The following is a 17,606-nucleotide window of genomic DNA, read 5'->3' on the forward strand; positions in this document are numbered from 1 at the left end:
AATCATCATACAGTGGATCTGGAGCAGGCGGCCGAGTTGGATGCCCGCTCAATGGGTTCAGTTCAGTGTTTGTCAACTGCAATTAGAAATATGTACATGGCAGCGGAATGGGAATCTGACTGGGAATGGGTTTCATCTGCCAGCTGCCACAACATTAGTCGCAGCTGATTAATGATTGAAGCGCATTCCTCGGTCTTAAGCGGTGCCACTCCTCTCGCTTAACAGCACAAAAGTAGACAAAAGGCGGCTTTAATGCCTCTTTATAGAGTGCCAGAAAGCCACAAGGACGGCTGCATCCTGCTGCAAGCAGCTGCTGCCCAAGGTGCAGCTCAATTAGCCAGCACACGCCGTCCACGAAAGGTGCATCGATAGGGTGAGCACTGGGAAGGGCAACCTTGGCTGGTGGCTACTCCGTAATTTGGCCAACGAGAGCGGCTCGAACTGCCCTTGCGTAATGGGTATATTGGCCAGGGGTCTTTGAAAGTCCATCTATCGGATAGGCTGCCTACTGTACTTCTGAACATGAAACTTGGCTAGTTAGAAACTAATGTTAACCAATCCCTTATATGGTGACCTTATTGTTTAAATATCAGATATATAAAACAGCACATGATCGAACGATTAAATAACCTTACCATTTGTAAGCAAGTGAATCGAATTACTCTACAACTGTAGAACTGTTTCGTTTTCAAATTATACCTCCCCAATTTCTCTTTGTCTTCGCGACATGATTTTCCCATGACAATTTTCTTTAAATTGCTTCCTCCCCACAATCTTTTCTTGCTGGGCTTTCATAATTATCATTTCTCCTGGCTTTACTCTAAACCACAATATTTTTCGGCAATTAAGGAAGACAAAGAGAAACTTCGCCCGAGTCTTAACCCTTTACACCCGACCCTTCTAACCGCTGGTGGGCAGAACAGGTAGCGCCTCAACGGGAATCTATTTAGGTATGCCAGACGGCGCCCTGGGTGCCGATATCTGGGATTTCGTGGGTCATTAGCCCGAACAGTAGCAGGCATCGATATCGATGCGGGTCACAGGCCAGTCAGCTCATAAAATTCGCCCGTAATTAAGTGCCTCTACCCCCAGTTTTCGAGCCAATTTCTTTGAGTGTTTCTGGACTGGCCCTGTGTGCAGTGTACATATGTTTACCGGGCGATCAAATATTTACATGGCATTTACATCAAACACGGGGAAATGCAAATCACCCGACAGGGCGACATATACTGCCAGCTGGAGACAGACTGTTTGGCGGCATCCAAAGTCGGTGGAGTTGCAGGCATTTGACATCGTTTCCTCTTCCTCGATTCAACCGAAGCCAACTCAACTGTCGACAAACAAAATTGGAGTAGACACTGCCATTTCCAGAGTACTTCAATCAAAGAAAAGTGAGCAAAATTGCTGCCTTTTATCGGCTCATGCAAGTCAGGTCTTCAGGGAAAGGCTGGCGATCTTGGGATACTTTTGCGATACTTTCCAATACTTTTCTGATATCTGCTGCTAAAATATGTACATATGTATGTATCTCAGGCTACCCATCGACCGTTTGGCCGGAAATTGTTATGGACTTGTGCGATCGGCGGCGATCCGAGGCGGCTAATTGAACTGGAAAACTTGAGCAGTTTTCCTTCGACGATTTTCACACTTTCTCGCCGGCCGAGCAGTTCAAAGAGAAACGGCTATTAGAAATCAAAAGCAACTTCAAAGTTGACTCCTGTCGGTGTGTGAAAAATTACAAATTAAAAACTAATTTTCCTTTTCCCCACCCCTAATGGACTCCACCTTCTCCGATTTTCCGGCATGACTAATTTTGATTAGCTGCGCGTGAAAATTTATGCGCAGCAGCGGCGTCGTTGCAAAAATCAATCTTCATCAAGGATGCAGGCAGAAAGTTCCCTGGAATAACAGCATAATTAATTGCCATATTCTCTCAATTAAAATCTTTTGGGGGGCTGCGACCCTGTGTAATTTCTTTCATTTGGGACTATGAAAGCCAAGGCTCATAAATCGTTTTTGTTGAGGGGGAGTCCACGTTCTGCAACTCCTGTCCAATAAGAATTCCTTACACACACTCCCCAGGATATAGGGATGAATGAAATAATGGGAGCCGTAGCATTCCCTTTGTCTCCTTTTCCCGATTTTAATTGATCGCTTTCCACGCACACACGCAACGCGAAAAATGGAATGTGGAAAATCGTGAGGGAGGGTGTCACCTCTCGAAAATTGGGACAGCTGCCCGGAAAACAGAAAGCCCATATGCGAGGGAGATCAGGGAGGGAGTTTCCCTGGATCATTCTGAACGATGCCACATAACTTACATCAGCCAGTACAGTCAGAGCTAATTCGCTTATTTTTGTTTGGCTTGCGAGATGTTGAACCGAAGTCATTAGCGGGAAATCAGCAAAAACAAAGGAGAATTTGTTTGGCTGAAATTTGGCAACATCGTATAGCATTTCCCACCAGCGATTTGAAATGCAATCCACGGGCCAAATTAATACTCAGCTTTCAGTGGGAATAACTTTAGCTGAACAACTGCGACTGCGAACAGAAAACCTAATAAAACACCACAATGCAGCAGACAAAGTCTTTTATTAACCCCGTATTCTGGTTCTTCTTTTTGACATGTTTGTGCCATTTGTGTGTAGGCTACTGTTCGGTTCAATTGCAAGGGACATGGACGTGGTTAGGGGGTGATTTACGGTCCGGCCTGGAGATCATAAAGTGATATCGACAGTAAGCAGTTGCATTTGTAAAGTGTGGTTGTACTAAAATGGAGTATTTGATATCCTTCGCGAAGTCCTGAATGTAAAGCTATTTCAAGGAGCACACACATGCAAATGATCGGCCATTAAAGACCAGGAAATGCCGCTTGGTGAATGGAGTGCCTAATGAGTAATCAACAGAGAGCAGTATACTTCTAGTTGTTTCCAAAATAAATCCCCTTTGAAACTACGACACTGTGTCAACCTTTTCACCACTTGCATGTGTGGAGCTGAACTCAACAACTCGCCCATCTCATTTCGACATGCTCCATTAAGCGTTTTGCCATTGTTGCACATCTCCCTGCACCTATGCAAATCTCCATGGAGCCAGTTTAATTTGTAGCTATTTTGGTGGATGAAAAAGAAAACAAATAAATAGGGATAGGAGGAAAGTGTCCGAGTGAGTCAGCTGGTATGGCAGATTTTCCCCGGTGCCCCTGAAGTGTTTTGCTGATTTTGCAATTATTTGCGGGGCTCTAGTGACGAGTAACTTTATAGCAACTCTCCCTGGGAACCAGATACAAATATACCCTGGGAATGGGACACCCAGGCAATGAACAAAGTATAGTTTGTGCCGCAGCTTCCGCATGGTTCATTTGTATTGCAATGCTGGCGTATTTGCTTATCAGTTTTTATCTCGTTCCGTGTCTGTTAATTTATGCAATTGTAGGTGAACTTCTCTGTGTTATCTTTCTGTGTCAGCAATTTTTAGTAGAAGAACTTTTGCTGACCGGTTTGAAACACAAAGTTGTATCCATTCATTTCAAGGTGTATTTTGTTTTGCACGTCACAAACACGTTTCTCATTTGGCTTTGCCGTTTTTCCATTTATTTATAGAGCATAGAGCATTTAAGCTCTGCTCAATGAACCTATTGGCCCGCGTAATTCTGTTGTATTTCTCACAAATCTTCACCTCACTTCGCGCAGCACTTTGGCAATCAGTTGGGCAAACAGCCGCCAGTGATCACGCACTGCAGATACACCCGTACACCCGCTCGAAAAAAACACCCGTCAGATACTCCGGCTCTCGTCTTCAGATACACCCGATGCGCGACAGTACGTGCTGCTCCGCTGGCAGTCGGATTGGAACTGGAACTGAGGCCCGCCGAGGTTGAGCAAGATCAGTTGCGCGGCTTCTACTGGTACCGGTTCGCTCAGTTTACCGGTTCGCTCAATTTCAAATCGTTCGTCTTATGGTCTAGCAAAAGGAACTTGAAGTTGGCAAAATCTTCAGAATATTAGGATGAACCGGGCACGGGACACATAATTAAGAACCAGGATATGACAAACTGATTGCGATCTTCGGGGAGCCCCAGGATCGATAGCTTGGTAACTCCGATTTGTGATGCGTGTGGCTCGACTTCGAACGCGGAACTGAATATGACACACTCGACGCGACTCCGAAAATCCTTTGGCAACTGCTCCAGCCGCGACGTCGACTGCGCAGCAGCAGCAGCTGGAAGTGACGCCGACTTGTCGGCGACAAAACAAATAACAGACTCCAAAGGGAAAACAAAGCGGAGGGGGTGGATGCTCTCACGGGTCGGGTCCTTCGTTTTTCAGGGGCGCTACACGTATTTCACAGCACATGAGTTATCACGCGACGCGAAGGTCACATCCTGAGAGTAGACCCTGAGAGTATCCCTGTACCCAATCGTGTGAAAAAACTCAATTACTATAATTATGTTGGCTTTGAACTCGTCTATGGATATGATCTAACTCATACAGCAGTAAGTAATACTTTCAAGAAGTTTTTCAATGTGTGCATGTCTAATGTGTAAATTATTCATAATTTTGTTTTGTTTTTTTAGTTCTTAAATTTTTTAAATTTTTGAATTGTATTCTGACGGAAAGTTCTAACAAATTAGACTATCCTAAAAACAGTGTTATGCTCCTTCTAAGCTCCTTCATAATACGAAATTATGTAACGCTTCGCATTCTTGAGTAATAAATGGGCATCAATGTTAGTACTTAATTTCTTATGTAGACAAGTCAAACATCCCAAACTAGGCAGGGCATTTGGACAACAGGCATGCCTCTCCAGAGTATCCTGCAGGACTGCCAGCGACCAGAGTCAGGCGCCAACGTGGCGCCACCGCCGAAGGATACGTATGTTTTTGCGGACCGTGTCGCAGGCGTCTGCCCCATCGACGACCCCTTATTTAGATGAGCGCACAACTACGCAGACCGAAAAAATTACAGACGCAGCTTCCTTGGCGGCCAGGATGGCAGGACGGCAGGACAACAGGGCGACGACGAACAGCAAAGTGGAAAAAATTGCAAATTTGAGTTTTGTGTTTTGTGGCTAGTCGTAAGGCCAAAGTGAAGGACAAGCCGGTGGGGACGCACAGCGCCCAATGTCGTTTATTTTTGGCGCGAGACTCCGCGGCGCCACTAAAGAAATGTCTGCACATACTTTATGCTTCCGAGCTCTCGTATGGAGGCCAAGTCAGGGGGACTGGGACATAATAGAGCTGCTAAGACTTCTGTGGGTGGTGCGCTTAACGAGTCTAGTGGGCGGCCGCTAAAAAATGATTGATTATCGGCCATCAAGATGAAGTCGGGTGGTTGGCTTTAGACTTTTGGCGAGACTCAGCATAAATTGCCGACTTGGCATTAGTTGAACTGCTGTTGGCCTACCCAGTGGCATATATCCGAAATGGATTATATGTGAAAAGTAGTAATAGCGGCGAGGAATTGATTTCATGCTGGAATGGCGACAGCTGTATAAATTATGCCTTGGTTAAATTCTACGTAGTAGAACAATGGAAATAAATTGTTTATAAGCAACCCACAGATGAGCTGAAGGGTTTTTATAGTAATTTTTACATACCCAATCTCAGTGTATACATTTCAAAGACAAAAACTGCAGATTTTTACTTACCTGAAAGAAAAAGAGCAATACATTAGTTTAATAGGTCATTATATCTACTTGAAGATTGGTCTCTTGCATAAATTACGCATGAGCATGAACCTAAATTTCTTACTTGAGACAATCAGAAACATTTGCGCCACAGCCATTAAGCAATTTAGGCGATTGCTCAGTTTTCAACCAAGGGTCACTCAAAGGGTAAGTTCAATGGGATAATATTTGCACGAGCCTTAGAAAAAGAATACGTACATAAACGACTTTAAATAAAATAAAAACCCATTCCTAATACATTCAAGTGCATTCTCCTCAAAGCCCAAATCAATTAAATTCTAGGCAAGCAAACATAAAACATCCGCCCCCACTTATTCTATATTCTGAGTAACCTTCCCTGTCTGTACATTCCGTATCTTTATCTCATTCAGTCCAGATAGAGTCACCCGGGAATAGCTCCGAGATTTGGCGCGAGTTCTGCCGCTTGAGGCGATCTGTCTAGTCTTATACAGATAGTTATGCCCCTTTGTCTTATCGCAGGGGGGTGGGGGAAATAGTTCCAGGGGGTTGGTGAGGGCTCCATCACGCTTTTAGTGTTATTACACTGGGATGCATGGGTCCCATGTCCGTTCTGTCCCATGTCTGTGCCCCCGGTCACTTGGGTCAATTTCGAGTGCGTGATAAATGGGTGCGTTGCGTGGCGATTCCCCAGTTTCGTGGCGTCATGTTGATGTTTTTGTTGTGGCTTAGCATTTATGGTCAATGATAAGATTGCTCAATTGGGGTTTTTCTACACCGAGAGAGTGGAAGGGGGCAAAAGCTGAATGGAGTTCGACTGAGTCGAAAGCTGTTTAAAGTTGATGTAGGTTGGAAGTTGTATAAGCTGTTTGGGTTTTATGTGAGAGCGCCTGAATAAAGCGTATTATAAACTACCATAAAGCTCAGCCTGATAAGCAAAACGGGGAAGGGGTAGGGTGGGCCATAGAAAGGGATACTCGCTTGGGGGATTGGCACAGACTAGAGTTGGAAAAGGTAAGGCTAATCCGTAGTACCAATGGCTACAGAAGTGACTGACGTTTAACGAAGTTATACAGAAGCTTATTCATAAATGTCTGGTTTGTGCAGACTTGTTTTGGGCCAGGACAGACGAGTATTATTCCTATCTCCACATCAAAAGTTCAAGCAAACAGTTCGCATTTATATCAACTTTTGAGAATAAGTATAAAACTTGCAAAATTAAAGGGCAGAGTTCCAAAAATATTCCCAATCCTCCTGAAACTACCCACATTTAAGCGCACATCTCGAGAGCATTGCAAAAAGTTCACAAACTGCATTGTCAGACTTTCAGTGCCCCATCCACATCTCAATTTCCTCGAGCAAATGCGAAAAACCAAACCAACTGCCAATGTATGGAAGCTTCAGTTTTTTTTCAACTACCGCAAAGTGAAATTTCATGACGTCGAAGCCTCCACAACGGGCATCTGTCAATAAAAAATACTCGTAATACAAAAAAGCCAATGGCAAATAATATGCGTCAAACTGCTGACAGACTGGCATTGGATGTGGATTCAGGAGGTTCAAATAGATCGATAGATGGACTGAGGAAGTGCGGGAGCGACATATCGGCATCTATGCCATTATAAGCCCAGGCGGAAATTTAATTAACGCAGGCAACTTTGGCCAAGACAATGGCAGGGAAAGACAAAAGAAACGACAGTAAAGTCAATGGGCAATTAAAAAGTTTTTAATCCGCAATGGACGAAGAGCAGGGGACTCTGAATTGCGAAAGAAGTAGCAAAACTGTAGTTAAAAATCCCAGGACCACTTGAAACTGTAAGTCGTTTTCGAACTTTTAAAACGCACAAGCATGTCGGTATTTGCAAACGTAATTGAATAAGAAGAGAATTGATCGCAGATGGGACTTCATTCATCCATCATCATGTTGAGCCCTTTAAAAAAACGGTCCATACATTGTAATTCTATATTCACATATTACACAGACTAAATTCAGGATATATAGTTTTCCTGGAACGCCATATAAATAATCGCAATTTGTCATTTTCGTATCTTAGGTGTGATCACACTGGAGGAAAGTTTGACTAGCCGGCTCGGAATGTAGCTCAAGTGTTAGCATTATGGTAAATGTACATCTCTTGCTCAACCCACTCGCAGATAAATCATGCTGCGGCGACCCATTTTCCCGGCTCTTTCCACTTTTCCCCACCCAAGCACCTAATCCACTTAACCAACCAGACTCACATCCAGACCGCATATCAGACCATATCAGCTGGGACAGATTCCAGCCGGCATAGCTCCATTGCAATTATTCTCCGTTTCCACATTGTTTGCACTTTTATGGCAGCTGGACCGTCGAAGGTTCTCTGCTCCGCCGCAAAGTGCGAAAACGGTGAAGTGTTGGGGAAAACTGGCCAAAGTTGAAATCAACTTAAAGTTTCTGCCCATCAAATCGCCATCGAATCCATCAAGTCCACTTCTACCAATTTACACGTACGCCTTGACCTTGGCCCCAGACTTTCCCATACCCACCCACTCGGAGCTGCCGGAGCTGTGGAAAGTGGGGAAAAATAAGAGATTTATGTTGTCTGCCTGTCTGGCCCCGATAAATTTGATGGCGAAAGGTGTGGGTGGCCAAGGGGAACTGGCTATAAAATACTTTATAGCGATTTTACAATGTAGACAGGCATAAAGTGTACAATGACTGCTCCAAAGCTCTTTCCCTGACGGAATGCAATTTAAACTTTGTTTTATTTTCAAATGAAAATTGTTGGCAAGAAATTTGTAAATGAAATCAATTTCAGCCCCACATGCAGGGAGGTTCATCAAAAAAAGTCGCCCAAAAGTAGGCGAAAGTTGCTCCCCACCTCTTCAAGTACTTTTGTCTGCCGCGGAAGTTTATCAGACTTTTGCGTGACTTCTGTTGACAACGCACACACACCATTTTATAGACAGAGTCACAGTTTCAGTCTTTTAGTCCTTACACTTGAAGAAAACCGACATAAGAAAACAACATAAATGTTTACAGCTCCTAGAAGTTGCAGTCCAAATATTTGTACGTACAACAGAATTTTAAATAGAGGAATTCGAAATAAATATTTTATAATTTAAATGAAACTTAATATGAATTCAGAAAAGTATTGCAATCTTTCGATCGCTGGTTCCTGTGTGCCGAGCATCTTAACTGGGATATGACGGACGGCGACTTGGCGGAAAAGTTGGATGCAAGCTGACTGTTTGATAAGGGAAGCGAACGAATCTTTCAAAGAGCTCAGCTCTTGGCACGCCATTCTGGAGGGAAAGTGGAGGGAAGGCGGTGAAGCAGCCAGTTGCCACATTTTTTCGGCATCGCCCCTGAGCGTAGGCCATGAAAATGCGCCAAATGTTGCAGCAGCTGCGAAACCAAATAAATTGTGGCCCAAAGTACACGGCATAACCACTTAAATTAATGGCCGGGCACAATGCAGACGGCGAGGCTAAACCATAAAAGATGCGGTGGGCCAGATTAGGAGGAATTCTTCTTATTTTCCTAATTTATTCAGGTGACTTTTGTTGCAGTTGGCACTGCAGTGCCAAGTGGCTATTTGGACTCAGCATATTATATAGCATGCTTTTCGGATTGTTACGGAAATAGGGTTTTTATATAGGACCCTGACAATAAAAGTGATAAAAGTTCAATTTAAAATTGTTAAAAATAAATTGGTTGAATAATGAGTTGGATAACAAAAAATAAAAACAAGAGAAATCGCTATAGTCGAAAAATGCTTCAAAAGCGTGGGTGTTTCAGTATTGGGCGGTTTGTGGGCGTTATGGTGGTCGTGGCAAAAATGTATTTTTGCAAATTGATAGAAGTTTACAAGACTAATGAAAATATGAAAAGGATCAGAATATTTTTCAAAAGGGTTGGCGTGGCAGTATTGCGCGGTTTGTAGACGTTATGGTTGTGCTGCGTCTATGCCTCTAGAATCTGTATGCTTAATCTTAATCTTCTAACTTTTAAAGTTCCTGGGATCTCGGCGTTCATACGGACAGACGGACGAACGGACAGACAGACAGACGGATATGGCCAGATCAACTCGGCTATTGATCCTGATCAAGAATATTATATAGTCGGAAACGCTTTATTCTGCCTGTTACATACTTTTCAACGAATCTAGTATACCCGTAGAGTAAAAATGTATACTTAATTTCTTTTCATGATATAACGGAAATATGCTACTCCTTTGTGATATAATTATTGCATTAATGATTGAGTGCGTGGTACTATTTCCTTCTTGCTCTTCAATATTAAATACATTTCTTATTTTATTTGTTATTATACAACTTGTAGCATAAAAGACAAAATGCCCTTGTGTCGTGCAAACGTTTCAAGTGATAGGAAAGACACCAAACATATCTCAGGCTGTCAGTAAGTTCAGCCGAGCAGAAGGATTCGAATGCACTCACAATTCATCTGAACCTAAAGCGAATGTTTGGGCATGACGAGGTACTCACATTGGTTGACAGCTGGCTGCTCAGACTGAGCACCTGATCCCGGGCATCCTGCAGCTCGCGCTTCAGCCTCCGGATTTCGTGCGCCTGCCGCTCCTCCGCGTTTCCGTATAGGGAACTGCCTCCGGACAGCAAGGAGGCGGCACTGCCGTGAACTGAAACGGAATCACAACGGCAAAGTTGCATTAATCTGCTCTTAAGCCTGCACTTAAAGAAGCCCATTAAATATTCTGCAAAAGTTCGCTGGGTTTGTTATGACTTTAGAATGAGAGGGATTCCAGATATTCAGTTTAGGGCTACAATCTTTTCGAGTGTAATCTCACCTTCGTCATTCTTCTTAGGATATGTCAGCCGATGCCCGACCATTGCACCAGCGCCTGCCCCTGCGCCAGGACCCACGAGTCCTGCGGCTAATGTGGATCCATGGGTGGGCGATAGTACCGATGCGGCTGCGGCTGTGGTGAAGGGGCCGCGGGTGAGCGGGGTGGGCGAGGTGGGCTGGCTCCAGGCCACGCCCCCCACGCTGACGCCCATGCCGGGATTTCCCTGGGCCGCCTGCGATTGAGCAGCCATGGCAGCTGCCATTTGGGCCGTTAGCACGCCGTTGGTGCCCACGGGCAGGCAGTAGTAGGGCTCGATTTCCACCTCTCCAGCACGACTCATCATCGAGGGATACATCTTCTCGGATTTCGTCGATCTGAAATTGAATCTCATTAGTATCGTGTGGCGCTATGTGACATTGAATGAGTGTGCGAATGAATCAAAAGCATTCTAAAATGGAGCAAGGCGTGATTATAAGTATATAGCATCGGCATCCTAAGCACTCTAAACAAACTCACCCAAAAGAAACACGCAATATAAAAATTCATATTGTATAAAATTTAAAGAGATTTTCCGAGGAGTTATCAAAACCAAATACATAGTTGTATTAAAACACGCTGGACACCTCTAGTCTTTCTCGATTTAGATCACTTCTGTGATGAGTAAATGTGGTCAGACAGTTGCAAATTTCCGTTGCGATTGTCAACTTTATGAGGCCGATTTTATTATGAAAATGAAAAGGCCCCCATTTCCGGTTAATTCTGTTACAAATTGGTTGCGGCCACTGTGCATTTGAATGATAAGGCTACTCGGTGGAGCCATCGTTGCGTTTAAGTCCCTACACAAATTGTCATAAAATGCAGAGATTTCTGAAAGCTCACACAATGACCGCTCCACAAACAGAAAAGGATTCCGGAAAAGGATGGGTGCTGGTCCAACCAGTCATGTCCACTCGCGTGGCTCTGATAACTGTGACATTAATGGCATTTCGCATGCAAATCTAATATTACGTATACGTCAAGTGTGCTCCCGTCGGTACGGGTGGGCTCAGTTGTTTGCTTTTGGTGGTAGGAGCTGTCGGTTTTCTCCGGGGCTATTTGCCACAAACTTTGGCTGTGTGAATAGCAGTATAAAATATGATAACAAGCCACTGAGCTGGTTTCAAGTGTTTCTATTTCCTCTGACATTTCCCATTGCATAATTGATGTGGATGCTTTGAAAGCGAAGGCACATATAAACTGGGAAAGTAGATATGGGCCATCTAAGTGGGAATTGAAGGACTTTGAGCTGGCAAGGATTCGGAAAATGTCTAAATATTTGACCTATGTGGGTGAACAATTTTGTTTTCATCGTGACATTATTTATTGAACCATTATGCAATAAATTTACTCCAAGTCAAAAAGATCGATTTTTATATCTGTATGTTTGTATATTTTCTGTATAAATTTGTGTTTTAAATATTATTTAATTTCTTGCCTTTGTGGAACACATTTTAATGAAGCACTTGACCACCGACAACCGACCGCAGTCAAAAACTCGCTGACAAAGCAGCCAAAAAAAAGAATAGTAAGGATATCTGCATCCTTGCCAAGTCGGAGTTCACAAACCTATTGACATGTCAAATAATAATCTGGCCATCAACAACACCTCCCAGCTAGCAGACTCTTCTTTGTTTTTTCGTTTTCCATTTTCCCTTTGGGGTTTTTATTTTTTTTTGAATGGTTTTCCCAGCTCCTTTTTCCAACGAGCTTTCGCATTGTCTGTTGGCGACAACCTGCCCAAACGCCATAGCATCGGAAAACTTTCCTCTTTAAATAACTGGGCATGTCGCCCTTCTCAGTTCTTCGGCTTTAAGTGAATCCCTTAAATATGAAGAGCGACACATGGAAAAACAAGCATATGTCCTGGCGACAAGGAGGCTACCAGTCGAAGGTAAGTTCGCTTGGCTTTCTGGTGGCTCAAAACAGGAATACCAAAAGTTGTTTGCATATTTAAGGGAGAAGAAAAAGTAAAATTCCGCTAACAGGCAAAAAAGTGTGCTTGTATGGTAGTCGATTTTTTTTATACGGACATTCCTCCCTTTAGTGTGTTGTGATACATTGAAAAAAAAAACATAAAAACAGCAACTAAACTTGGGAGCTCTGGAAATTAAAAACCCAATGGTGTTACTCATTATCAAAGTCTACAACGCAATGGACGTGTTGGTGATAGGATAACTTATGTAGATAATAAGCATGCAACATGTCAAAAGCGAGTAGATGGCAAAAAGTGGTTAGGCTGTTGCTGATTTTTTGCCGCAATGGTGAACTGTTTTTTCATGAGATGCACAAATGTTTGCATAAAAATGTGTGCTGAAACGCTTTGGTCACCTTGGATATGTCCTTTCTTTCAAGTAGCTGTTCAAGGGTAACCAGATGTACAGAGGAAAAAGAGAGAAGTAGAGATACAGGTACATTCATGCAGCAAGGGAGTGTTTACTATCTTGACATTGAAACATAACCAACCTTATGCTATTGCTGCGGTTCATGCGCGGACTTTGCACGTAGGGCGACTCATTGCCTGACATTTGACCCGCCATCTGACCCGCCATCTGACCCGCCATCTGACCCGGTCCTCCAGGGCGATTGTGTATCATCTTGTGACCATGACGGGTCATCGCCGGGGACCCAATCTGCAGCTGCTCCACGGACTCGCCGTCAGACAGCCGACTGCCCGCCGTATTGCTATGCTTGAGCCACATGGCGTATGAGCTATATTCTGGCTTGACCTCAGCGTAGGTTTGCGTATCGGACAGCGATCCGTCGTGACGAGCACCTCCTCGATTGGAGATTCTAAAAGATAGAACAATTTTAAAGCTCAATTGTACGGAAGTCCCCTATATTTTTGGATTGTTAAATTATCTTCACTTGAATATGTTTACTTACCTGTGCTGAAATACGTGCAAGTCGCTGCCCGGCTTTGGTAGGCTGTGTGATCCGGTGGCTAGTCGTTCCCTAATGGACTGGCTCAATTGGGTGGCCGTTGGTCCGGTCAAGGAAAAGCTCCGATGCTGGGTATTCGGTGGAAGCTCTGTAACAGATTACAATACATTTGAAATAAGATAAGAGGTGTTCATTTACTTATACTCACTGTTCATGTCATTGGGCAGGGTTTGGGTGCCGCCGGCAATCTTGCGACCGCTGGCGGTCCGCGGTACCGCCGATACATGAGCGGTACGACCGCAGGGCAGTCCATTTGCTGCCGCCCCTCCGGTGGCCATCATCATGGCGATGTTCTGCTGCTCGGCGGTGGAGGCGATGCTGCCGTTGGCGCGCTTTACATAGCCAAAGCTGGGCGGAACACCCTTGGTTCGCGAGGAGGAGGAGGGCGATCCCTGCTTGGAGGAACTGCCACTCCCACCGCCGCCCATGCTGCGCCGGGATGGCGAGGACTTCTCCGACTTCTCCACCTTCTGGCCGTTGAGCGGTTCCGGCATTTTGCTCCAGTTATCGCGCCCATTCCGAGATCCTGGCCGGTGGTGGGGACTGCCATCCATTTTACTGCCGCCTGCCGAGTTATTGTTGTTGTTATTGTTGTTGTTGTGGGCGTGGGCGTGGGCGTGGGCGTGGGTGGTGGTGGAGCCGCCGCTGGAGCTGGCCTGGCTGGCCGCTGAGCTGCCGTTCGCGGCGGTTCCAATGCTGTCCAAGGAGCCGCGACTATTGCGAATACTGAAAAGATGACCAAACAACGGATTATATATTATAACCATTATATAAAATAGAAGAACAAATCTCTTTATAATAATGTACTTATAAGTATGTAAACATTAGTTTATGGAGGCTAATTGCCTAGCCGCTTTTTAAAAGGAAAAGGATGGGCAATTAAGTATATTTCGCCAACAATTTTTTTTTAATTTATGCGAGTCAGGCCTTAAAATTGGTTGTATATACCTAGATTAGTACTATAAAATACATTTTTATAATGTACACATCAAAATTCTATTCAAGAGTTAAATTGCCGAACAATGGCCAAATCAGCGGGCAAACAAACGCCATTCAAACGACGGAAAGTCAAGACAAAGGCGGACAAAAGACCTTAACCAGAGGAGCTGGCAGACAATCCGCAAATACAATTGCCAAGTGGCTAGCGAAAGAGGTGTTCGGGCGGGCAGAGAAAGGGGCGTCCCAAGGAATGGCTACATTTTTCAATTAAAATGACAAAGGATATTCCGACTGGGAGCAGAGCGGGAGTGCCTCATAGTCGAGACTCAGCCGGAGAATTGCATGTCTAATCCAAGCTGCGTCGCAATGGGGAGGTATCATCTCCGCTTGGCTGCCATATATCAAAACTAATTGGGCGTGTCCGTGATCCAATAAATAATGTTGTATATTTATGTGGAAAGTCACTTTCTGCTGCCGAGCGCACGAATTGCGCTGGTAAGTATTTTCTAGAGAAAGTAATTTCTAGAACGTAGTAGCAATAAAGACATATATCTTGTATAAAATAAATAATCTTATTTCCAATTTTGGGAACTTAAAAAGAATTTGAGTACGACCACGGTCACTCGCAAAATATTCCAGTACAAGTGAAATTCTCAAAAAGTTGCATAAAATAGTTACAAAAAGGATAATTATTTTAAACGTGATAAAATTTCTTTTATTGTTTCATTCTCTTTTGATAAAATAATAAAGATAAATTGGTTTTAATACATTTCAGGCTCTAATCTTCTCTTGTTTTGGAATAAACCAGAAATCCTGCCATAATGCAAAACGGAGTGGCAAAATGAAATTGCAAAGATAAAACATCGCAAAGCCGGAATAGCGAGTACTCCATGTGGCTTCTGCTGGCATCAATCCACATTATAACAATTTAAAGCATCACCAATCTAGATGGAGTTCATGGTACAACAACGGGAAAGCTGGCCAATAAATTAACTAATTGGTGTTGCGTTTCACAGCGGTTTCCAGGGCGACTAAAGTGCTGAAATCCTGAATAGTACGCTATGATTTGGGGCTCCGTAAAGTGGAACACGGCCGAAGGACGAGGAAAACAGCTGTCTGGGTCGTAAAACGCAACTACACCCCAGCAAGCAATTACAGTTCAGCTCGACCCGAACTGGAGGGAAAAAACAACATTCTCCCTAAAACTGAGACGTCCATTTGGATCCGAGGGTTGGGTTCTGCTCGTCAAACCCTCGAAGAATGCGTGACTGTCTCTTGGGCGAGTGAGGGACTCTTGTGGGACTCTTGTGGGGTTGGTGTGGACGGAAAATGCCAGTGAAAGTGGCATCAGAAGTGACACATAAAGCTCATAAATTGTCGCGCACTCAATATGCATGAAAGGGGAGGAGTGAAAAGCTGGGGAAAAGGTACGTACGGAAGCAAAAATCAATAGCGATTGCCATATCACTGTGTAGGTGGTCAAATGACCCCCGATGCCTCCTGAACGGCCAGTGGGTGAAATCGATAGGAATATCAGTCAGCATGGGTGGGCGAATATGAGCGCCGCCCTTAAATTCAATTATAGTTAACTTAAACGCTGGCATACATCAATTGATTAAAACCAGTTGCGACTCGCCGTATCCGTGGAACACATCTTCGGCCAACGCTTTGTTTAGTTTATTTATTAACATATCGTGCTATTCTTTCAGTGGCAATACAATGTTTTTTTATCGTTCTTTTGGACTGTGTGGGCTCGTTGAATGTATTTAGTTTGTGGGATTTAGTATGCGAATTCAATGTGAACTGCAAACTCTTTTCAGCTTCAGTGCAGTGGCAAAAGGCAAACAAATGACGCGTAGCAACAGAATCCTTGCAATGGAGGCATTTTTCTTCCCCTTTCAGCGTCAAGCTTCTGCAAAAAATTGCGCATACATTTTTTGCGGGCAGTCAAAAAAAGAAACGGAAACTGGCATACACCCATTCTGAACAGACTTACAAGCAGGGAATTCGAAAGGAGCAACGGGAAGCGGATTTATAGCCATTATTCGAAATGGAACGAAGAAGAGCGCAGCTAAGAGCCGAACTTTTAATACCCTTCCAGAGCACTTTAACGCATTTGTTCGTCTTGTTTTATTCAATAAAAATAAATACAAATATTAAAAAGGGGTGTTATAATAGCGGGTCTTACATTACTTTGAAGCAGCACCCTTCTTTTGCATTTTGTTGCCAGGAACCGAAATACGATATTCTCTTTATTTTAGGCATTATTCCTATTCTATTCCTATTATTTTGGTAGCTTGTGCCTTTCATCGTATTCAACATGGCTAACAAGTTTAAAGACGCAAGGACTATCAGATGTGGATATGAATCGATTCCGAGGAATGGCATGCGTATTGGAACTATTGCGAATTAAATATTGGATTTTGATTAAATCCAGATTGCTTCTAACGTCTATAAACAATTTTTAATCGCTCTAACTCTTCACGGCCATCCTTTATTGTTAAAAATAAAGGCCTCGTCGTTCACTGTACTTGAGGGTGGCAAGGACCTCGTCTCCTAAATGGAATCCTGGCATTTCAGAGCTCCGTCCTGCCGTTGTGTGCACTTTGTATCGATGTCAGTGCGCGGACTTTAGTTTTAGGAGCACATGCGGCATATACGTAGAACGTGTTGCCAAAAAATAAATGCCTCCCCAGGCGAGAGTGCAAAAATGAAATTCCATGCATGTCTGCAGCGAACTTCCCAGCTCCACTGCTCCCACCATTTCGGCCATTTTAGTCCGCTGGAGCTTCCTAATTTCGTGCACAAAATGTAATTTGCATGGGAGCCGAGCCGAGTGGCAGGAGCACAACAACCAGGGCGGAAAGACAAAGTGAAAAGCCATAAACAAGCGGTGCTCATTGCGCTTTAGAGTGTCGGTCTGTTTAAATTCGGGGCTGTGTTCGAGTATTTTTTAATTTAGTCTCGCTAATTTATTCCCTGGCCAAAAGCACGTGTTCAATTTAAATGAGAAGGCCTCTGACGGCCATGTTTTCAGAAGGGGATTGCTTTTCGAGGTGGCAACACATTGGCGTAATTGCCGCTTTTAATTGGCAGTTGGCTCCGAAATTCGCCAAACTGGCATGGGCTTTTACGTAGATAATTAGGCGTGGAATTCAGGTCCTTGACAAAAATTAGTGACCCTAATTCACACAGGCACTTGTGTATGCGCACAAGTGACTAATGGGGGTC

The 17,606-nt window shown here is 43.9% G+C and overlaps 1 protein-coding gene across 6 annotated transcripts in view; it reads right to left on the minus strand.

Annotated features, from left to right (window-relative positions):
• Window positions 1–17,606, minus strand: part of LOC122614110 (protein sickie) — a 131,847-nt gene that overhangs the window by 19,335 nt on the left and 94,906 nt on the right. For 3 of the 6 annotated variants that reach the window (XM_043788592.1, XM_043788594.1, XM_043788595.1), the window contains 5 exons: window positions 13,585–14,162; window positions 13,380–13,524; window positions 12,960–13,286; window positions 10,458–10,831; window positions 10,138–10,289 (listed from right to left, as the gene is read on the minus strand). In XM_043788592.1, the coding sequence (XP_043644527.1) occupies window positions 10,138–10,289; window positions 10,458–10,831; window positions 12,960–13,286; window positions 13,380–13,524; window positions 13,585–14,162 (1,576 nt within the window). Of the gene's footprint in view, window positions 1–3,496; window positions 3,602–3,678; window positions 3,836–10,137; window positions 10,290–10,457; window positions 10,832–12,824; window positions 12,852–12,959; window positions 13,287–13,379; window positions 13,525–13,584; window positions 14,163–17,606 lie in introns of those variants that run through there. The other 3 variants (XM_043788593.1, XM_043788596.1, XM_043788599.1) reach the window with 3 other exon arrangements.

Source organism: Drosophila teissieri, chromosome 2R (assembly GCF_016746235.2).
Source record: "Drosophila teissieri strain GT53w chromosome 2R, Prin_Dtei_1.1, whole genome shotgun sequence".
NCBI classification, from domain to species: domain Eukaryota; kingdom Metazoa; phylum Arthropoda; class Insecta; order Diptera; family Drosophilidae; genus Drosophila; species Drosophila teissieri.